The sequence below is a fragment of the Cetorhinus maximus genome, chromosome 8, assembly GCF_964194155.1.
Source record: "Cetorhinus maximus chromosome 8, sCetMax3.hap1.1, whole genome shotgun sequence".
NCBI lineage: Eukaryota > Metazoa > Chordata > Chondrichthyes > Lamniformes > Cetorhinidae > Cetorhinus > Cetorhinus maximus.
In genome coordinates this window covers 21,671,141-21,694,836 of record NC_135886.1, presented here as the reverse complement: position 1 = coordinate 21,694,836, position 23,696 = coordinate 21,671,141, and the positions used below count along the sequence as shown (strand labels likewise).

The 23,696-nt window shown below is 40.4% G+C and overlaps 1 protein-coding gene across 2 annotated transcripts in view; it reads left to right on the top strand.

The window, feature by feature from the left end:
* LOC144683516 (plexin-A2-like) overlaps window positions 1-23,696 on the top strand; it is a 393,900-nt gene that overhangs the window by 206,483 nt on the left and 163,721 nt on the right. For both annotated transcript variants that reach the window (XM_078546585.1, XM_078546586.1), the window contains exons 5-8: window positions 2,122-2,222; window positions 14,718-14,841; window positions 16,464-16,617; window positions 23,276-23,372. In XM_078546585.1, the coding sequence (XP_078402711.1) occupies window positions 2,122-2,222; window positions 14,718-14,841; window positions 16,464-16,617; window positions 23,276-23,372 (476 nt within the window). The remainder of the gene's footprint in view (window positions 1-2,121; window positions 2,223-14,717; window positions 14,842-16,463; window positions 16,618-23,275; window positions 23,373-23,696) is intronic.

Here is a 23,696-nt window from a genome sequence, read left to right as displayed (position 1 = left end):
AAAGTCATGGCAGCAGTGCAGTCATCAAGAGCATTCTTTGTTCCAAAAGCTCAGTGTAATGATATGAGTGGGTGTAGAAACAGATGTAGTAGCCAAGTGTCGAGCAGTGGTGGCCACTTGCTTACTTTTCCACACCAGCAGGGTGATGGTTCTTTAGCATATGTCTGCCTCTTCTTTAGCTGTACAGTGTGAAAATTCCTTTTGTAGAAGAAGGACACTGATGCTATTGAGTCTGGCCAGCCTCAGCTGTTGGATTTAGCTAGAGTTTCAATAGCTGTGCTAAGAGAGTAGGCTGCAGTTGTTCTTTATTTGGACAGGTGGAAGCATCACTCTCCACAGATTCAGCTAGACATGAAAAATTCTTTGACGAATTAATTATTTTGTGTGTCTCCCTGTTAGGTTTCCATAATTAAGAATGCTACTGAACTTTAGAAGTGCAACTTAATATGAATATTGCAATGTAATCCTTCAAGCAATGAGCAAATATATAAAAACTGTTTCTCAAATACTCTGAAGATGCTCTATTGATACATATAGAAAACAGCCCAAATCCTAGCCCTTCCTCTCTTCTTCACCCTCCCCCCCCCCACCTACTTTTATCGTTAGACTGCCCTCTAAATTATTTTTACCTCTTTAGAAGTGACTCCTATAGGTAAGCAACATAATAGTTAGATTCCACTTTACATACATTTTATACGTAGCTTATAATTCTGTGACAATGCCTGATGGTTAACCTTTGCTATTTACGGCTTTTATACCGACAGTTTGGTTATGCTTTGTGTTGGATAACGTCAAACTAAATGACTTTGTGTGAGTGTCTGAAGCTGAATGTTATAAAGTAGTAGAAAAGGTCAAAAGCCACCAAATGTTTTAATATGCATTGCGCCTGTTTTCTAAATAAATAACCTCCTTGTTTTGATATGATCGGCTTAACCGAAAGGGTTCTTGAAACTGCAGTCCTCCTCCTCGTCTGAATTATCTTGCTGCTTATCCCCTTTAAGCCCTGGTTTAAGAAGCATTTTTGCAGGCTAGTTCCACTTTCAGTTTTAGGTTCCAGCATTGTTCAAAAAATTCCTTCCACGATATTTTTCTTCGGGATTCTGCTCTTGAGCTCCTCGAAAATCTTAATTAAAAAACCTGAATATCTGCTGTCTGAATGAGAAAAACTCTAATGGGAAATAATGAGAGCTCTATTCATGCATTTTAAAAAATGGCAAGTGTATGTGCATATGAAATATAAATGCCTGCACATCTCGGTGCTGAATATTTTTCAGTCAAGATCCCTGATCAGCTTGTTTAGGATGAATCATTTTGTATCTGGTTCACCAAATAGGCAAAAGAAAGAGCCCTCAAATAACCCTATTCATGCCAAAACAACTTCTTTCATCGAATAATAATTTGTGCAAACAGGAAAGGCCAGGGCTTTTAAGTTGCTTTTTTTGAAGTTTCTTTCAAAATTGTGTAGATGCCTTAGGTAATGTTCAAGTTACTAAACCATATCACTATCACTGGTAAATATCACTAATGATCACCAATGTCTAAATGAAAATCCACCTAGGCTTACTGGTCAAACGCCATCAATTAATAAAGCAAATTAAAATTGTATCCTCTTCATGTTTAGGATGTGACTCCAGATGCCAGTCGATTAATGTTTAAAATAAATGGGTTAGTGCCTTTGAAACAAAGGAGTTTACTGGGAAGATGCTGAGAGGCTGCTCTCTCTGGTTGGGAATCTAGAACTAGGGGGCTTGGCATCAGGATAAGGGTTTGACCATTTTAGGCTGGGATAAGGAGAAATTTCTTCACTCAGGGAGCTGTGAATTTTTGGATTACTCTACTCCAGAAGGTTGTGGATGCTTAGTGAGTATATTTAAGAATGAGGTCAAAGAATTCTTGGACACCAAGGGATATAGGGAGAGAGTGGAAAGTGGAATTGATACGCATGAATAGCCATGACCTTGTCGAATGGTGAAGCAGGCTTAAGGTGTCATATGGCCTACTCTTGCTCCAATTGTTATGCTCCGATAAGTTGGCTACTAGCATATCACAACAGAGTTTCAAACTAATACACTCTATTTGTGCCTCACCCTGATGTTTTGTATTTTGGTTTTCTTTTTTTAGCTCTCAAGGGTGCCAGTCGAATCATGTGAACAGTACGGGACATGCAGCAAGTGTCTAAGTTCTGGAGACCCTCACTGCGGTTGGTGTGTGCTTCACAACATGTAGGTATCAAACAGTTGTTCATTGATGCATTTATTTATTAACCATGGAAACATGCTTTTCTTGGTTTAAAGCTTTTTTCCCCGACCCCCATGTTCCTTTATTCCCCCCCCCCCAACCCACTGAAGATCATGACTCATATTCAAGTACATCAGAGTCAGCCCTCTAACAATGCTCGAGCTGATATTTATCTATGCACTTGGACTGAGTGGTGGCCGGTTACGGAAACACGAGGCAATCAGTGTTGAGCACAATTTTCCAGCAAGGATCACAAGAAATTGGACAAGAACGTTGGGTTGTTTTTTGTTTTCTCTGGACCACCACTGCCGAGACCAATTGTGGCACATCTCCTCTTGCCACCCTTGCTGAGCGCAGCTAACTTGAAACAAATCAGTTATCCCACCTGGAATATCTCTGGTCAATATGATTCCATGCCATGGGAGCATGGTTTGCTTTCATTAGAGATTAAATACACAGGTTGTGATTGAAGAAACTAGAACAATACGCTCTAGCAGCTCTGTGGCACATCACATGCAGAAGTGACTTCTCTGTTCAGTGCTATTTTTACCCAGTTCTTCAACAATTAACTTCACCTGATTCCTTGTAACTATTTTAAAACTTACTTTCTGGCTGGGAACAAATTACCTCCTAGGTGGCTTAGAATGGCAGGAGGAGAGGAAGTGGCGACCTCTAGAAGGTAAAGTTTAGTTAACCCTTTGTGTGATGATCTTAAGCGTTTCAGGCTTCGTTTATCAGCATCCCTCAAGGATTTTGATTCCAGCAGTAAATGAACCTGAAACTAACTACATGTGTGACGCTTTTTGTCTGTCACCTTGCTAATCAGTTTTGTAAGTTAGCCTTTTGAAAGATACATATAAGTGCAGGAAACAACAGCAATTTATATAGTATGTTTTCCAAGGAATTTCACAGGAACACAATCAGGCAAAAATTGATATCCAGACAAACAATGGGATACTTGGGTGACCAAAAGCTTGGTTAAGAAGTTAAGTAGGTTTTATGGAGGGTCTTAAAAGAAGAAATAAAGGCCGAGACATATAGGGAGGAAGAAGTTTAAGGTCTTTTTAGCTAAAGCCCATTTGGCTGGGGCGAAGAGAGTGCAGGATTCAAAATGCCAGAGTTAGACGAATGCAGAGTTCTCGGTGGGTTATCAGACTGAACGAGGCCACTGATATAGGGAGGGATGAGACTGTGGAGGAATTTGAACATGAGGATGTGAACTTTAAAATCAATCTGTTAGTGGATCTGTAGGTGAAGGAAAATAGTGTCACTTTGCCTAACATTCTAAATAATGCCTTGCACTTTTCTTTGATAATGAGATTGGAAGGAAATGAAAAGCTGCTGATGATCCCACCATCATGGTGTGGGGCAGGCTTGTTTGGTCAGCTGACCCTTTGGCCTGCCCTTCGATTTTATATATCCGTCCATATTGGAGAGTGTGCAACTGTGTGAGCTGCTTCGCTGTGGAAAGAAGATGTGGTTAGAGCAGGGAAGAAAGAGTAGAAAAATAAAATCTCAAGTTAAAAGCGTAAAAAAAATTGCTTTGTGATGAGTGATATATCTTATCGAAAATCTTTCTCAAAACTAAAACCCTTTAAGTGTTGAGCATGTCAGATTATTGCAAGATAGACAGGATACCTAAATTTATGCAGACATTTATAGCTGGACAGGATTGAGTAGCAGTGAATAGTTCTGCCCTGAGGGTCATTCCATAATAACCTGAAAAATTCTGCAACATTGCAAGTAAATAGCAATGGTGAAATGATGAATAAGGCATGCACCCAAGTTGGAGAATGAAAACATAATGGAAATCAAGCATTTTCGAAGTTAATCGAGTCGGCACACTTGAAGATTTTTGGGATTATATTTAATATTTTTCTAAAGGCATTTTCTCTTGTGTGCTTACCGCAAATATATATATGTTTTGGCCTTTTCACGAGTGAAGGGCTTTATGCTTTATGGAAATCGAATGTCTTTTTCCTCCTTTTTGATGATCTGTGAAACCATAATGCCAAGTATTACACTCAGCAATAAAACATGAAGCATAAACAATTGAACAGATGGAATTGTATTTTCTATTTCTGAAGGACCCCAAAAATAAAGTTTTTTTATTTATTCATTGAAGGTGGTACAAAGATGCTGTTGTGCCATTCAAAAGATTGATAAATCAAACAATTGTTGAATTTAGGTCACTGAATTCCATGCTGCCAGCATATCAAATACAGAATCGCACCTCAGAATTTAAGCATTTGTCATTCCGATTCATTCTTCACCCAGACGATTGTTATCACCCATATTTTCCAAAGCATATATCAAGACCATCTTATTTACCAATATGGAAATTCAAACAGTTGGTCATAAAAGCATATTCCGCTACACCAACAGATTTGTGCAGTTGCACTTTCTATAGGTAAGATGTCAGCTCAAGTTTTGTGTGGTGTTCGGAAAAATATACTGGTGACATCTAGTGGCAGGATATTTATATAACATTAAACTGACTAAATTTCTACCAGCGGCGCTGATAACAGGTTCATATTTAAGTCGCCTTGTTCAACTAATAGTCTGCACTAATGCAGCCATGTAAAATCCTTTATAAACTACTTGCTAACTCATGTACATATCCAACTTGACTTCATGAACTTTGAAGGAATATTAAATCCGCTGTGATTTTTAAAAAAAATAAGCTTCACTTTGTGCCTCAAACTTTGTTCTTTCATGTCTTAAAAATCTTCTTGGATTGGACAGTATGCTTCACCGTGATCAGAAGGAGCTTAAAGTTTTGGATACAAAAGATGGAATTTGTTCAAAAGTGATATATGGAAGAGGTAGTACCAACATTTGGTTTACGTTGGTCTCCAAGCACTGGCTTCAGAAAGCCGCTGGCAGAACTTGCAGAAGATGTCAGATTTGTAATAATAGTAACCAGAATCCACTTCTTTTGCTTTTCCTTTACTCTGGTAATGTTAATTGGAATGATGAGACCAGTGAAAGTTGACCTTTTACCCTGCAGCATGGTAGATACATCAGCTTGCTGTGTTAATTGTCTGGATTGCCGTTCTTTGTTACTAAGTACCTTTTAAAGTCAAATTGAAAGCAATTTATATTTTTAAACCTCATGGGTGACCTGAACACTCACCAAAAAAAAAATTCCCTTTGGATAGACAAAGCCCCCTTGTGTGGAAATTAAATTTGATACTTCTTTCAGTAGAGCAAAACCATAGGCACGGGCAGATGTGTGAGCTTTGTTTGAATGAGCAATTTTTTTCTTGGCTGATCAGCTGTTGCAATAAAAGCTTGTGCTGCAACAAGGAATTTACTGCCCCAAGATAACTTGCCAGTAAGCCTTTGATACTGTTGTTTGGCTCTGGGCATGGATTTTTGTGCCATTCACTGCACCTTGAATCCCAGCATACGGAACAGCATTTGCCCAGACAGGAATTTCCATCTGCAGCGCACAACATTGAAGCCAATTGCACAGCAGCTAGATCGGGAGCGAGCAACAGGAAATGTGTCAGCATGGGAGATATGGGCAGGGGAGAAATCATAAGGGAAGCATCCCTATAGTGACGAGGGGAGGAAATGGCTCTTTGCAGGAGCCGAGGGTGAGGGGGAGTGAGCTGGTGGGGGGAAGCAACCGTTAAGGTAACTTTGGGGAAGTGATGATCAGCTTAGTTCGTTGAATAATTTCCAACTGGCACCACAGCAACATTACCCATCTAGTGGAAAATCCCACTTACATTTCTTGATCACAGAAAGAAGCATTGCCTGAAGGAGAGCTGATTTAAAAAGAAAACTAAGCACATATCGGGTAGAGTGGAGTGTCAGACTGCTTTAGGGCTTAAAGATATGCTAACCTAGTTGTTGGCCATAAATGTTTTAACCAGCCAAAGCAAACAGTTCAATTGATTGTATCTGATCCACCTTCTAAGGTTAGCGATCAGAGTGTGCACCTGTTTTTAATTTTTTTTCATAATGGATTTTAAATGCACAAACTATAATATTAGATAGGGAAACTAGGTTCAAAAGGTGAAGCCTTCATTAATAATTCCTTGAGATGAAAATAAAAATTCCACACTCAATTTAGTAAGCAGGAATACATCAGAAGTCATTTTCTAAAGAATCCTAGTTATGTGACTAACATGATGCACTTGTCAGTTAATATAATACAATTCATGAATACTGTGGTATTATAACGTCTTCTTGCGACAATATAATTGCTTACCTCTGCAAAAGAAATATTCCCTCAGTACAAAGCATTCTGCTCTGCAGGGTCATTACAGCGTGAAGGATTACTGCAGCAGAGTAGAGTTCTGACAAGTTGGAAAATTTGACATATGGCTTTATTACTGGCGTCCGTTGGTCCTTTCAATTCTGAATGGTTTGGAGTTCTCGATCAGTGAGGAGGAGCTGTAGGAGTGAGCCCTAATGTAAAATATTCACATAAAATATACTTATTGAAGTCACTCTCATTTGAAAAATGACTGATTGAAATGTGGAAATCACCCTTGACATTGTCAATGCAAAGTAGTTTCACACGTACATGGACATAAAAACAGGAGGGAACTCTGGAACCGGGACCTGACCTGAATCCTAAATGTAGCGAATCTTGACGCTGCAAGACTATTTGCAACAGGTCATCTCCCACCATTTGGACCTCATGATGAGTTCAGTGTAATGCCAGCCTAGTGCAAACTCATCTTGCAAAGTGCCCACGTGTTCCGTTGAAACTTCATGGGCAACTTTTATATGTAAACTGAAAACAGAAAATTCTAAGAAAAAACACACAACCAGTTGGTAGTCACAAAGGAAAAATACAATTGGTGTTTCAATGAAGGGTTAAAGCTGCCATGTTGACCTGACATTTCTCTTTACAGTTGACGATGGACCTGCTGAGTATTTTTAGTGTTTTTTTATTTGTGCGACTTGAACCTAGGTTGGAATCTTTAATGTGATGAAGTAATCCTTCTTCCCATTTCTTCTTAACATTAACAAAGAGAAGCCCAAGACGGAGAGCTCTGTGAATGTTTCCAATCATGGGGGTGTGCAACGCTCATTTTGTTGCTGATTGCAATGCAAGACACTGCAAGTTGCAGCCATCATTGCAATTCAGGCTGGCCAACTATTTATCTCTTCATACTAGTGTGAGACTAGCATCAGTACCATAGTGCCTACCTGAGTGGGATTTATTATGGAACAGAAGTCTTTAAAATTGGTAATTAAAAAAAAGACAAAAGTCTGTGTTCAAATTTTTTAGAGGGATGAAGCAGCCTTTAATTCTGTAAATCAGAATTATGAAAAATAAATAACTTTTGGGATTATCTTCACCTTGGTGTAGGAATATATTCATTTCATTCTGCAGCCCTCAGATGCCATTAGGAAGGCATTAATCTTCTCTTGAGTGTGTTCATTCTAACTTCTGGTTATCTGTCATGGCTATGGAAGCTCTTCTACAAGGTTCATAAGGATTTCATCTGGAATTGCGTCATCTGGGAAGAGAGGCAACCTCCACATCATGGTTCTTTGATGGCAGCATACTTGTTACAATCCCAGCTGAAACTCGACAAGTCAGATCCCACAGTGAAGCCTGGCTTGATGGGTCCTAACTTTTTTTTAAAGAAATGATGGGGGTAAGTTACTGAACAAATTCACAGGAGTCTGCTGATGACCTTTTAACACACATGATAAAACATTTATTTTTTTTAAAATGAACTATATTGCACAGGACAGAAAGGTTGAAAAGACCTGAATTCAAACAAAGGAAAATTATTCAAATATTTACTATTCCTTCAATCCAGCTGTATCTTTATAAACACTTACAAATTTGGAAATATAATACAATTTACTATATCTTTCTTGTAGTCTAAAATCCAGGATAAGTATACGGTACATGTGAACCAACTGGCGAACTGTGGTCAAACACTCCACACTCCAAAGTAAATGACAGTTGTGACCAAAGCAGATTCTATGGATTTCTTAATGACCCACCTAGATGCTTGTTACAACATGACCCAATGGGTCTCACTGAAACTCTGCCTTTCTTATGAGGGTTTCCAATCCCCACACTTGAAGAACTCGCCTGGGAATTCTCTCCCACATGTCACTCTCACTTGGACATCTTCAAGTAGGATTTGCTTCCAAGGTTTCAACCTCGTCTTCTGAGATTCTTTTCTCCTGGATCGTTACGTACACTCAAGCTTCACCTGCCAAGCACAATTTCAGATTTTAGCAGTGCCAAGCAAAACACCACTGCTCTATAAGGGTACCTTTACCCTTAGAGCCCACAGCACAAAGTCACTATCCTTCAGCTGCCCTCTCGAACCATCAGGGCTTCTCTCGACCCCACTTTGCTTCAAGCCTGCTCCCTACAGCTTTATTTAATTTGGAACCTATTGCTCTGCTCCTTTTTCTCAACCTTACTTAACAGGACCTCTACTCTTGTCCCTTACCTGGGACCATCTTCTGGAACTTGTTTCTTCCCCACTCCCTTGTTTGGGGTCCTGTTTGTTTGGGGCCTCCTCCCTGTCCTCCTCCCTATGGTCCTGCTCCCTTGGACACCTTTTCTCCAATGGTGCTTCGCCAGGTCACCCGACCAGCAGTTTCGCGCTGTTTCACTTTTCTTCTTTATTTTCTGCACATGTGCGCAGGGCTGGTCCCCGGACTAAGGATGGTGAAATCAACGAACTGTGCACGTGCAGCCATTTCCAGGCCAGTGCATGCCCGCCTGGAACTGTAGATTCCGAATTCCGAACTCCAGATTTAAACTTGAGGTAAGTTTTTTTTGTTTTCTTTTTTATTGTTTCATCGCAATGCCATAGTGAGCCACATATTGCAATTGTCATTGGGTCCCTTCTGGTGCAGTTGGGCAACTTATGCTGCAGACAATTTTCCGTCTGCAAAATGGAGTAAATTTACAATTTCACTCACATAGCAGAAGTCGGGATTCACTATGTTAATCATGAATTGGGGAGATGTGGTTCCATCCTTGAAACTGGGTTTGCGTAAAACAAAGGCTGACTGAACTAAAGAAGCTAGCAGCCTCTCTCCCACTCAATCAAGCAACTAAACTCTCTGGTGTAGTATTCTTAGCCTATCTCAGAGCATATACCTCCAGCAACGACCATGACAGCAACGGCATCCAACACTGACACCCTTAACATAATAAAAAGTCCCAAAGCACCTCACAGGATTGTTATAATGCAGCATTGGATACCGAGCCACATGGGAAACTGGCAAAATGCTTGGTCAAAGGTTTAAAGGAAGTCCTAAAGGAAGAAAGTGAGGTAGAGGGACAGAGAGGTTTAGGGAGCGAATTCCAGAGCTTCAGGCCTAGGCAGTTGAAGGCATGGCCATCAATGATAGAGCTGTTAAAATTGGGGCCGCTCAGGAGGCCAGATTAGATAAACATTTATATCTTTGAGGATTGTGGGGCTGGAGGAGATTACAGAGATTTGAAAACAAGGATGAGAATTTTAAAATCGAGACGTTGTTTAATTGGTTGCCAGTGTAGGTCAGCGAACAGTGGGGAGTGGTAGGTGAACAGGACAGTGCAAGTAAAGAGATGGGCAGCAGAGTTTTGGATGACTTCAAGTTTACAGAGGATATAATGTGGGCAGTCAGCCAGGAGCATTTTGGAATCATCAAGTTTAGAGGCTTAAAGACATGAATGAAGGTTCCAACAGCAGATGAGCTGAGGCAGGAGCAGTGTTACAGAGGGGGAAATAGGTGGTCTTAGTGATGTAGCAGATATGTGGTTGATGGGTCATCTTGGGGTCTAATCAGATGCCAAGGTTACAAGCAGTCTGGCTTAGTCTCAGTTACCAGGGAGAAGGATGGAGTCGGTAGCTAGGGAATGGATTTGGAGTGGGAACTGAAAACAATGACTTCAGACTTTCCAATATTTAATTGGAGAAAGTGTCTAATATGCAGTTTGATAATTTAGCAAGAAGGAGGAGCTGGGAGAGAGAGGTACTAGTGAGATAGAGTTGGCTGTCATCAGCGTACACATGAAAAGTAAGGCTGTGCTTTTGGATGATTTCCCCAAGAGACAGCATGTAGATGAGAGAAAGGAGAGGGCCTAGGATAGACATTTGGGTAGGGGGCACCATAAGTAATGGTGTGGAAGCGGGAAGAGAAGCCATTGCATGTGATGCTCTGGCTAAGATTTGATAGATAAGAATGAACCATGCAAATGCACCAGCAACAAGCCTCTCATTTTGCCACCACCCCCCCTCCTCACCCCACAGAACCCGGGGGTCAGCAGCCCACCTGATTGACACATTGACATGCCCCTACACCAGAAATTTTACCCCCACTCCACCTTCAAGACTCGGCACCTCCACCTGCTACAGATTTACTTGGTCTTGTGGCCTTCGCTGACCATTCTCTGCCTGACTGGAAGCCAAGCCTGTCGATTCGGCTTCTGAGCAGTGTTGGCCTGTGACTTTGATAACCCTGCTGTCGGAAGGTCAGGTAAGTAACAACTCGGCCCGTCAAGTCAATAAATATGTGCAAGAGCTGGTTTTAATAATGAGTAATGTAGCAGTGAAAATTACAGTTATTGCTTGACTTTAAACACTATTGGGGTGTATTTCTATTGGTGGGTTGTTACATTAATGTGGGTAAAAACTATTAAGTTGTCTGAGAAATTTAATGGGGGAGGCGAACAATCTAGGAGCTGGCACTAATACATAAAATTGCTAATAGCACCCAATTCCCATATGTGTCATCTCATCAGACAAAGGGAATTCATCCATCTGGGTAAAAGATCGAAAGCATTGGAATCCACCTGCTGCCAATTTGAAGCATGAGAAATTCCACCAATACTGTGTTCAAATGGAGCGCAGGTCAGTGATGGGTCTCCTCCCCTGGAGTCAATGCACCACCTTACACTCATTTTAAACCCAACTCCCCACGCCAGATTTACCCAGTAGCATCACGTCAATTTTTTTCTTTCCCATTCTGATTTTATCGCAAGGTAAACCATTGTAACTTGCAACATATTATTGTGAAGCAGATGTGTGTAATAACATGCAGCACTCCGCAGCAGTTCGCTGCTCCTACAGTCAGCACAGCGTTCTGAACCGTGAGTATGAAATAATGGTGAATAATGCACCGTGGTATTAGATTGGACATAAGGCTATGCATATCATCTCAATCAATACTGCTTAATTACAGATCCCCTTCTGAGTTCATTATTGTCGTAATACTGTGGAAAGTTCACCATTGATTTCTTACTATGAAATAGGTACTGCTGGCATAATGAGGCTGCTTCTGTGCGCTGGAAAGTTGTCAGTACACCAGGGACAAAATTATATCTTATGAAACCTTTTTCTTCTGAATTCTGTTGTGGAAGAGTCAATTTTGCCTTTTCAGCAGTTCTGCTTGTTACTGGATCTATTTCATAAATTAGAGGCACAGTTTCCCTTTTCCAGTGTTCAGCTTGTCAAATTTGTGTCTCTCTTCTATAAATTCCATATCAGCCAACCACTAGCCTTTCTGTACCTCGAAGGCAAATATGTAATGGGGGCTGTCATAGACTGGATTATTTCTGTATGATAGGGTTTAAATAAATCAGAATATAATGAAGTGAAAGCCATCAAAGGAATTCAAAATGGGGTCGTGGTACAGTTCAACTTTCGAAAAATTGCAAGACCTATTTTACACTGATATGAGTGTAGATATTGTGTGTATGGGGCCGGTGCAGCTAAGAATGAAGCTTTTCTGTCATTGCACTTTGGGCTTTTGCCTCCCTTTCTGAATCAGCCCTGAAAAGCTATCATCAGAGGGGGAAGATGGTCTGCATATGGGCTTCAAGGAAGGAGTGTATATGTAACAGCCTCTAATTACATAAAACGCATCAATGCTGTTATCAAATTAAATGGCCTTGAAATTACATTGTGATACTAGCTTAAAATGGATTTACACATTTGTATCATATTTCTTTCTTCAGTTGTCCCATTTTAAAGTAAATAATTCATTGAAATGGGTTAGCACCTCTGAAGCAGTGGAAAATAAATTTTGTACAGAAGTGTAAAGCATTTGAGTATTGCTTGAAAAAAGAGACATGTTATCAAAGCTTCTTGCCTTACATTCATCAGGGTAGTTCGCTAGAAATCATCAACAGTAATCCACCACCAGTCAGTCCATTTGCCAACTAATCAGCCCTCTCTTCTCATGCAGTATAAATTGTTGTTCCCCTGTTACTGTTGGTAACTTCTTGCGAGCTATCCTGATGAGTATAAGACGAAACGCTTCGACAGCATGTCTCTCTTCTCAGCAATACTCAAGTTCTGCGCCACCAAATGGCTGTATCTGAAGCATTTGTTTATTCAATAAAATTGATCATTAAGTTTCAAGGTAAGTATCCATAAATGGAATTTTGAAGAAAATTGCCTCTGTAAGCTTAGGATGTCTGTATGTATCTCAGTCTAATATAAAATATCACAGGAAGCTTTAAGAATTGGAAAAGAAACTGGTCCAACCAGGCTAGGCTTCTTGTTAACTGAGTTCAATCCTTCCTTCTCACAATAACTCAATTCAGAAGTGACATCTTGTGCCTTGAATTCATTTATACCATTTGCTTCAATGCCCTACCCTAGTAATGGACCATGGCTAAGCTGAACTATCCCAGAAATCCATCATTTTTTTCCTCTTTCCGCCCCCCCACCCCCACTCCTACTCCTCTCCCACCCTCTCTCCCCCCCCCACCCCTCCAGGTTCATTAGGGAAACTGAAGTCTGGCTGTAGCATGGCGTGACACTCACAGAAGCGTGGAAGCTATTTTGATCATTACTGCAGCATTATAGAGTGAAAAATCACCAAGTGACGAGTATAGGGAAAATATTTGCATAGAAAAAATGCTCTCTATACATTGTTTTAATTTGTCTTTAAATTTACCATAGAAACATTTGGGCGAAGTTGTGTGACAGTTGCCTTTGGGCAAATTAACAGATTTGTATGCTATGATTGCACAGCACAATTTCTTCCCATTAGTGAATTACTTTTAGCAGATGCTGTAGAGACCATGAGATTATTTAAAAGATGTGCATTTTTCAGTCAGTATGATGGACTCAGCCACTGATGGCACTGGTCTCATTTTGTGTATATCTGTTGGCAGATTCATCTTGTAAATAGATCATGGTATGACAAAATCGTGCTTGAACAGATGGTTATAATTACAAGAATTCCTAAAGCAAACAGTATCGTTTTAATGATTGTAGTTTTGTCTCTTGAGTTACATTTGTTCCCTGTGTGCTTTATTCACAAAATACTGTGAACTGTGGATGTGATATTCTGCTGATTGAGTCTTGAATTCATTACAAGTGAGGCCAGTGCAGAATGAGCAACTAAAGTGTGTGCCAACCTAGGGCTAATTTGTTCATTATAGCATTATTGCCATTTTCTCCCAGTGTTTCTCTTCTCACTCTGTCGTCGGCTTAGGTTAAAGATCAGCTAAATATTGCAGGCTGTACTTCCCTATTTCTCGGTTGGAGCTGAAGGTGACAGATAAATATTCATGAGGGTTGAACAGGTAAAGAGCACTAAATACTTTATGTGGGAATACCAAATCAGCTTTCAGAATTAAAAATCAATTCATCACTATTCAAGGGAGGTCATGTCTGTATAATTCTGAACGGAGTAAAGTACCTGGAGGTTAGTAAATATTAAATAATACAGAAATTTCCTGTACTCCAGTCAGGTTAGGTGAATATTCAATAAGGCTTGGGTGGTATTAGAATTGTAAATTCAGAGTCTTGATTTGTCACCGCTAATTCAGATCAGAAGGCAATTTATAAATGATGTGGAGGAAAAAATACCGGTCTCTCCATTGATATGCAAGATGTAAACTGCTTGGTTAGTGAGTTGGTATATGCCAGTGGGTATCACATGGTGGCCGAGTTGAGCATCAAATTTGTTGATATTCTGTATATCCTGGCGAAGTTATAATTGGTGAATTTAAATACAAAAATTTGTGTGGCGGTGCATGTAATCACAGGACAGCTATGAGTAAAGCTGCAGAATAAAAAAAGTTCACTTTTCGCCTTGTCCAGCGTCGCAAACAAAGCAGTTCACACCAGACCACTGAAAATACCTCTCTCCGATCTACAGTTAAGTCAAAGTCAGCACATGTGTCAGCCAGGTAAATTAATTTAAACTAATACCTCCTGCCTCGTGAACTGGCACACTGCAAACCCAGGGGAACTGCAAGCAGTGTGGGGCTGAATGTGATCTCAACTGTGTTGAAGTATAACTGAGACTCCAAAGCCCCTGACTCCTGATGTCCCTCTGAAAATGGGAAACGGATCAACTTTGGAGTCGGTAAGATCTAAACTGAGTTTATTGACCATACTGAGTGTAATGCTGCTTTACTATTTGGGGGTACTTCCCACAAACATCCCTTGATCAGGTAAGGGGATGTCAAGGTACTTTTGAACTATTCCGTATCTCCAGATTAATTTGATTCTTTTCTGTTCTTTAAGGTGCTCAAGGAGAGACAAGTGTGAGCGATCTGTAGAACCCTATCGATTTGCTGCTGCTATCGAACAGTGCGTAAAACTCAGCATCCAGCCAAACAGTATCTCTGTGTCCGAGCACAGTGTACCGGTCAGTATTTGCCACTAAACCGGTGCTATTATGATTTTTGATTTAATAGAAGACAGGAAAAAGAATGTTGATTTTTCATTGCAGAGTGAAACATTGAGCGAAACAAGCCAATGGTGTTGAAGGAACCTTCCCATCACCTTTCAGAAATTAAATGATTACAAAGAATTGTAATTACCTTAAGTCCTGCTTTTGTTTTGCTCTAATTCCATTTTGTTGTAATTCCCCTCAATTTGTACCCGATTTGTGCATTCAAAAAACCATTACAAGCAAGAAACTAATCGCAATTCCTTTTAGCTGATTGTATTTTTTAAAGACACTGATAGTGAGATTCCTTTACTATGTTTGTTACTATTGGAAAGTAGTATATAAATTAATTTGAGAGTTCAAAGGTTGGTAGCTCACGTGCTGGCTTCCAAGACAGGGATGGAACAAATTTGTACTTTTAATCTCCTTGCAAGCCATTAATGGAGTGAAATTGTGTTGTGCAACATTAGTAAAGAATGGATTAAAGCACGAATGTAAGATTACGTTGAGATTTTAATGAAGGGTTATGTTAAATTGGTTCATTAAAATAATATGCAGAGGAATTTCTTGCAAATGTGTCAGCAAGTTTATTGTTTATATTGGACTAAATCATTTTGCCCTGTTAATCATCAGAGAGAGAAATCTGTCAGCACAGTTGAAAAATTGTTTATGCACTCCTTTTATTCCTATAGTTAGTGGTTGAGTATGTGTAAATATTTAAAATGCTAGATCATAGAATAGTGCAATGCAGAATGAGGCCGTTTGGCCATTAGAGCCTGCACTGGCTCTTTTAAAGAACATTCTGGTTATTCCCTCCCACCACCACCTCCCCCAATATTCTTGGAATTGTTTTTTCACCTTAAAAAAAACTGGTGTATGTGAAAACATCTGGTGCACGTTGACACTGGGACAGTGCAGGCACAAGAATCATAGAACAGTTACAGTGCTGAAGGAGGCCATTCAGCCCATTGTGCCCTTGCTGACTCTTCACATTATAATTTTTCTGAAACCCAAAAGAGAATATTGGAAATGAAAAAATAATAATTTAAATCCTCCTTTGTAGTGCAGCAGGAGTGTCTGCTTTGGGCACGTTGGTTGGGGCAACAGAGCCTGCATTTAAGCCTATTTTTATTTATTTATTCACTCACGGCTAAGTGGCATTTATTTCCATCCATGATTGCCCTTGCTCAGAGGGCATTTTAAGAGTCAACCGCAACCACATTGCTGTGTGTCTGGAGTCACGCGTAGGATGGCAGATTTTCTTCCCTAAAGGACAACACTAGACAATGGTTTCATGGTCATCATCAGACTTTTAATACCAGATTTTTGTTGAATTCAAATTTCACATTTGGTCGGATTTGAACCCAGCACCCCCCCACCCCCCCTCCTCCCCAGAGCATTACACTGGGCCTCTGGAATACCAGTTCAGTAACAATGCCACTATGCCACTGCCTCCCTCAATAATATTCAATATTAAACCTGTGAGTGAATAATGCTGCTGTCATTGGAAACACCAACAGAATTTTTTTTCTCTCCCTTACGATCCTGTCATCTCTCATTTTGAGGATCCTGAATTCTGCACATTCTGTTTTCTACAGCTTATTCTGAAAGTTAGTGATGTTCCAGACCTTTCTGCTGGTGTTGTCTGTGCTTTTGGAGGATTGACAGAGGTGAATGGTCAGGCGATTGATGACAAGATTATGTGCATTTCACCAGCTGCTAAAGATGTACCTCCTATTCTTGCAGATCAAGGTAACAAAAATCAGCCAAAGCAGTACTTTCCACCATTATATCAAGTCTAATCTTTCTGTAGATAAGGATGTAATATTCTATATTTGCTAGTTATTTTTTATTACTCTGGTGCAGTAGTGCTAAATATTTTGTAGGTAACTTCAAATCAAATATGAAATATTTATCTTTATGTAACTGCAACTAATTTTTTCAATCAAGTTACTGTGGTTTTTTTAAAATAATACAATGAATTCGAGCATCATAGCTGTATTTCACGTGGGATATATAATTGAGAGACATAACAACAACAATAAAGTATATTTATATAATGTCTTTAACACAATGAAATGTCCTAAGGTGCTTCACAGGGGCATTATAAGTCAAAATATGACACCAAGGAGATATTCCAAAAGCTTGGTCACAGAGGTAGGTTTTTAATGGGGAGAATTTTTATCTCGGGTGAGCATCCTGACGTCAACGGGCACTCGCACGATATTTCGGTTGGCGAGCGCGCACCAGAGTCGGCAGCGCGCCCGCCGACAATTAAAAGGCCTATTAAGGCCATTAAAAAGGTAATTTAAAGAAAATTTTCACTGCCAGTCCAACCTTACAATTGGTGGGCAGGTGAAAAGGCAAAAGCAGCCTTTGCATTTTTTTTAGGAAACCTCATCCATGGGCGGAATGGGGTTTCTAACAGCAAATAGAAATAAAATAAAAATTTTAAAATTTAATTAACATGCCCCCCCCCCCCCACCCCCTCCCCCTGCCCCCCCATGTGACAGTCACATGAGGGGACATGTTTAAAAGCATTCCAGAGATCTGTATTTTTAATTTTTCACATCTTCATCTTTTCTAGCGCGTACCCGCACGCATGCCCGACGTTCGTGTTCACTCTCCCCTGCCCCTCCCCCCCCCCCTCCACCCCCCCACAGGCAACACTGAGCACTGCCATTTGCGTTTCACACTGGGTGGGCCTTACTTGGCCCGCCCAGTGTGAAATCGTGGTCCAGCCCCGATCTCGGGCGGTGGTCGGCTTCCCGCTCGCCCCTGCTGAGCCCGCCCAACGAGGGAAAAATCCTTCCCTATATGTCTTAAAGGAGGAAGGCGTGGTAGAGAGGTGTATGGAGGATATTCTAGAGCTTGGGGACTAGGTAACTGAAGAATTAGAGGAGTGCAGATATTTCAGAGGGTTGCAGGACGAGAGGAGATTACATAACTCAGGGCAAGTACTGATTTTTGGACCAGGACTCCCTCAATTGGTGTTCATTCACCTTGCTGATAGCATTTGTCATGTTGGAGCATTACCATCTTTCCCTTCTCAATGGAAGATGAGGGGCAGTCCAGTGTTTGACTTTGGAGAGGAATTCCACACTACATAGAGCAGCTTGTGAACCATTGTCCACTAAGATCTGTCCCTGGAAGAATAGCTTTTATTCACATCCTATTGCCAGAGGCCACTGAGTGGCTGATCAGTATAAATCCCAAATCCCAGTGTTACTTTTCAAGTTGCCATTAGAAAAGAAGCAGCTTGGATGAATGAACGTGATTCTGTAATCTGAGTTTTATACATTTCCAAGTGTATATTCTCTGTGGACCACAAAAAATTTATAGTTTATTAAAATTCTAAAATACTTGAGTAAATACAGGAATACTTTTTAATGAATACACTTCACCCAGGAAGACCATGACTTTTGTGTGCTCTGACCATGCCCTTTGTTCGTTAGTCTTGATGAAGGAATCATATTTAAATCATTATTGTTATTTTGAGCATTTTTGTGTTTATATTCTGAAGCACTTAGACTGCGTTTTAAGGATATCAGTCTTGACTGAGAGAAGAAAAAACTTGTCTTTGTACAGCAACTTATCACAGCCTCAGGACATCCCAATGTACTTTGCAGTTAATGAATCACTTTAAAAGTTATTTCTGTTTCTTTGAAACCAATTTGTATGTGGCAAGGCCTTACAAACAGGAGATGTGATAAATGAACAGCTCATCATCTTTTGTTAGTGTAAGTGCAAGAAGACCTGTTGGCCAGGTCACCAGGAGAATTTTCTTCTGTGAATAGTTCATTAGACCTTCTGTGTTCATCACAGGGGCCTTGGTAAGATATAAGAACACACAGGACTAGAAAAGGCACTCAGTCCTCTGACTGTCTCAACAATTAATATTGCTCAGTCATTCATTTCCCCTGCCTCCCTGAGCAGTCTGTTCACATCATTATTCTGTGTATAAAGCAGTTAAAGCTAAACTCTCTTTGCACCGTTCCTCCTCTGAGCTAGTGTATGTGCCCTGTTATTCTACAGTTTAAAACAATCTGGAGTGTATCAGGGTTGAACTCAGCTATTCCCTTAAGAATCTTCCCTGACCCTTCTCCAGAGTAAACAATCCCAAGCTCTTTAAACCTTCTTCTTTAGTTGCCTTCAACCAGGCCCTGTTTGGTTCCTAATTAATATATCATCTGGAAGACAGAACCTCCAGTAATGTTGTGCTGCCTCAGCATTACACTGAAGTGTCAGCTTCATTGTTGTCTCAGTGATTGGGCAGTGAATCCACGACTTTGTGGCTCAGAGGAGAGTGTCACTAACAGATCCAAACTGATGGCGAGTGTTTAGAACCTGCATTCACCCAACCAGAAGCCTGTTTTGAAGAGGTAATTCGACTGGTGAACCCTGGAAGATCAGAGAATGGATACATTAAGCATTTTAACTTTAAGAGTAAAGAAAAAGGAAGGGGAGACTGAGGAAATAATGCAGCCAAACGGAACAGAAATCTACTTAATATTTTGGAAGTGTATGAGTCATGAGGAATGGATATGAAGTCAGTGCTATAGCTCCAAAAAAAATCCACGCCATATGAGAACATTTGTTACTGTAATGGAAGTTGTTCTCATGTTAAGTAGCCTGGAATTCCCTGAAGGAGCTAGCAGTCCAAGTTGACTAAGATTACTTGAATATTCCACTGCTAGTGCACTTGTGCTTTTTTAACTTAGTGGAGATTTACCTCTTTCCACAAAAATTAAATGAAGTTGAGAGCCAACAGCAGTGAGATACCTGGTCTGTTGGATTAATTTAGCACCTTATCATTGGATTACTTCATGCCATCTTTGTTGTTATTTGGGGAATGCATCAATTGTTTGCAGTATTGTTTAGCTGGCCAGGGCAACTCCCTGCCTTTGGATATTGCCACGGGATCTTTAATGTCCAAGAGATTAAGCATCTGCTTTTATCTTGTGTGAAAGGAAGCACCTCTAACAATGCAGCACTCCCTGAGTATTACATTGAGGTATAAGCCCTAGATCAAAAACAAAAATACCTGGAAAAACTCAGCAGGTCTGGCAGCATCTGCGGAGAGGGACACAGTTAACGTTTCGAGTCCAACTGACCTGCTGAGTTTTTCCAGGTATTTTTGTTTTTGTTTTGGATTTCCAGCATCCGCAGTTTGCCCTAGATAATGTGCTTAGGTCTGTGATGGATCTCCAGCTCACAACCCTCTAACTCCATGAGAGTGTTAACAACTTAGCCAGCGTGATGTTGAAACAGTTGAAAATTGAATGGCTTAAAGTTGTCTGGTGAAAAAGTGCCACTGCGGCCAGACTGATTGCAGAAAATGCAGTTTATTTTCAAGAAATGCCCCCCCCAAAAGAAATTTCAACCTACATACAAGAAGACGTGAATAATTGCCAAAAGCAAAGTATACTATTGTTATTTGTGGTGAACATTCCTATTTTGCACAAACTTTCAACCAAAATACATAACCCTGCAAGTATTCAAATGTAAAGCAAACAATAAAATAATGAAATCTGAAAATTCAAATTCCCTGTAGTTTGGGAAACCATGAAAACCGATTCTTGACCTTGGCACTGGGTGTGCTAACTAAACAAATAACCAATATTCCCAGCAGTTAATATCTCAGCAGTTCCCAGCAGTTTAGTTTTCTTGATCTCTCCACATCCGAGTTTGTTTTCATTTCTCTTTCAATATCGTTTTCTAAGAGTCTGTCTCTTTTGCTCTTTTCCTTTCCCATTGTCTCCTGCTCTCTCCTGCATTTCATTCTCGCAATCTGTTTCTTCTCATTTTCTAAACTTTCATATCTTTCAGTCTTCTCTTTTCTTGAGTCTCCCTTTCCGTCTCTTCTGTTTCCAGCTTTCTCCTCGATAGTGCTGTTCTTTTTCATCGCAATCTCTTTGCATCAACAGCCACAGTATAAATGATGAGTGCCACAAATGAGAAATTGCCACAACTATGTGTTTTTCAGTTGACAAAATACATTTGTGAGCCCTCTATCATTAACCATTATTAAAGAGAAGCAGCAGCTGAGGATTTAATGTAATCACGTTGAAACAAATGCAAGTCAAATTACTGTAGTTTCTAATTAATCAGACAGCACTCATGATTTACCAACCCCAAAGCTATTGTTTTATTGAGTGCTGTTGAAATTGTACTGTTGTACACTTGGTATTTTCCCAAACCAGTGTTGTTAAGATCAGGAACACACTGGCGGATAATTAGGAAGGGAAAGAACGCATATGGGAACATCTTAAAATATTTGTAACCAATTAGATAACAGTTTTTGATCATCACTGTGTTACATCCCCATTTATTGATTTGTACTGGGCTGTAATTGAGTGTTCTTTCATTGGGTTAACAATCAGGATTTCATGTTACAGCCAAACCTCTTGGCCTTTGAAAGCATAAGTCTTAGAGAATGCACAGAGCATACAGGGGAATACACGCTTATTCTGCAAGTGAAGAAAATCTGATGATTTACATGTAGTTATCATTATAAAAGATTTTTCACAAGTAGAATAGACTGGATAGTTAATTGTCCTCCCTTGAGTATATTATATATAGTACACACAGGAATAATCAAATATTAAAATAAATGTGTATTTTTTTTTAAAGAATTATGCTTGTTCCTTGGGGAACCATTGAATGCAAAAGACAGATTAATACTTCCCACGAAGTATTGTCACATGATCTAACTCTTTCGATGCTGCATCTCTTTTCCCCAACAGTTTGGAAATAGTGAAGATTCAACAGCTGAAAACAATTAGTGGTTTTGGAACAAAAAAATGTTAAATCAGGAGCTTCGAGTCCAGGTTATTTCCTGTGGGGGGGTGGGGGGGAATAAATGGTCCCAGTTTGATTTTAAATAAATCAAAACTGAGGAGTTGATTTTAAATCAGAGCCAGTTTTGGGGTCTGAAGGAGGTAAGGCAGTGGAACAAATGTGAAATGCATTCAAAGCCTCAGGCCCACAGCAATTTTAACTCCTGGGCCTAACTGAAATATCACCAGCCCACTTAGAGCAGGTACCAGCAGACAAAGCATCGTGGCAGGGCCTAGGCCACTCACCGGTGTTTAGCTAAGTGGTGAGGAGGGGATTTTGGGAGCGTCTCGAGAGGGATGGAAGGAGTGGCTGGGTGAGGGAGCACCGGGCGCGGTAGGTCAACACTTTGTGGGGTCTGGCATTTTCTATCATCAGCTTCCAACAAACGCCCTCTTAGGGTATCATGTTATAGAAAAGCCGGTGCATTGTGTAGTTCAAAAGCATTCATTTGTACAGAAATAAGAGGACTTTTAGGTTTTTGGATTTTTTTTTTGGTAAGTCTGCATTCAAAGTACACTAAACAGCCTTTACTTCGAATTGCATAGAAAATACAGCACAGAGATTGGCTATTCGGCCCAAGCAGTTCATGTTGGTGTATATGTTTCACTCGAACCTCCTCCCACGCTTCCTCATCTGATTATATATGCATAACCCTCTATTCCTTTCCTCCCTCACATGCTTATCTAGCTGTCCCTTAAATGCATCAATATTATTTCCCTCAGCTACTCCCCGTGATAGTGAGTTCCAATTTCTGGATAAATAAGTCACTTTTGAATTCCCGATAGACCACCTGGTGATTATCTTCCACTGATGGCCTCTAGTTTTGCTCTTTTCCACAAGTGGAAACACATTCACTCTGTCTACTCCATCAAAATCTTTCATAACATTAAAGACCTCTATGAGGTCACACTTCTCTTTTCAAGAGAAAATGGACCCAAACACTCTAGCCTCTCCTGATAGCTATAAATGTTCATGCATGTTTAAGTAAGCCACTCACCCACTCACCCCAACCACTCGCTCGCTCACTCACTCACTCCAACCACTCGCCCACTCTCATTCCACCCACTATTTCACCCAACCACTCATTCACTCATGCACTCACGCAGGGACTGCGGGCGGTTCAAGAAGGTAGCTCACCACCATTTTCTCAAGGGCAATTGGGGATGGGCAATAAATGCTGGCCTAGCTAGCGACGCCCACATCCCGTAAATGAATTTTTTAAAAACTCACTCGCCCCAACCACTCGCTCGCTTACTCACTCACCCCTCTTGCCCACTCACCTGTTCACTCACCCACTTCACCCCAGCCGCCCGCCCTCACTTGCGCCGCAGCCGCCCGCTGGGATTGCCACTCTGCAGAAGGCTTGGGACAATGGTTCAGGTTGCTGACCTTTCATCAAAGTGTTTACATGTGCTTTCTATAGATGCTAATGATTTTTTATCAGCATGCACCAGCTGATAACTTATTTGTGTTCAGTTAATATAAATAAAACAAAATGAGCATCTAAAATCTCCAAAATGTAATGTTTTCTCGAACAAGTGTTCACTAAATGTTGTGCTTCCTTCTTTAGATTGGATTGGGGTGAGCCTCCAACTGAAATCCAAAGAGACAGGAAAGATGTTTGCAAGCACTGAATTCAAGTTCTTCAACTGCAGCGTCCATCAACTGTAAGATCAGTTTCCATCATGGTTTTAAAAATGGTTCATGAATGTACCAATTCTTGTCATGGTTCAACCTGTCAACCCATGCTGACTCCGTCTATGCAACTCACAAACTAATTATTCAAAAAGTGTCTCATTTATCTGCCCGATGCACAAGTGGGTAATGTTAGGATCTTCAGTGATTTGTAAACAGTGTTTAAATCAATAGCAAAACAAAAACAAAAACAGAAATACCTGGAAAAACTCAGCAGGTCTGGCAGCATCGGTGGAGAAGAGCACAGTTGACGTTTCGAGTCCTCATAACCCTTCAACAGGTTGTGAGGACTCGAA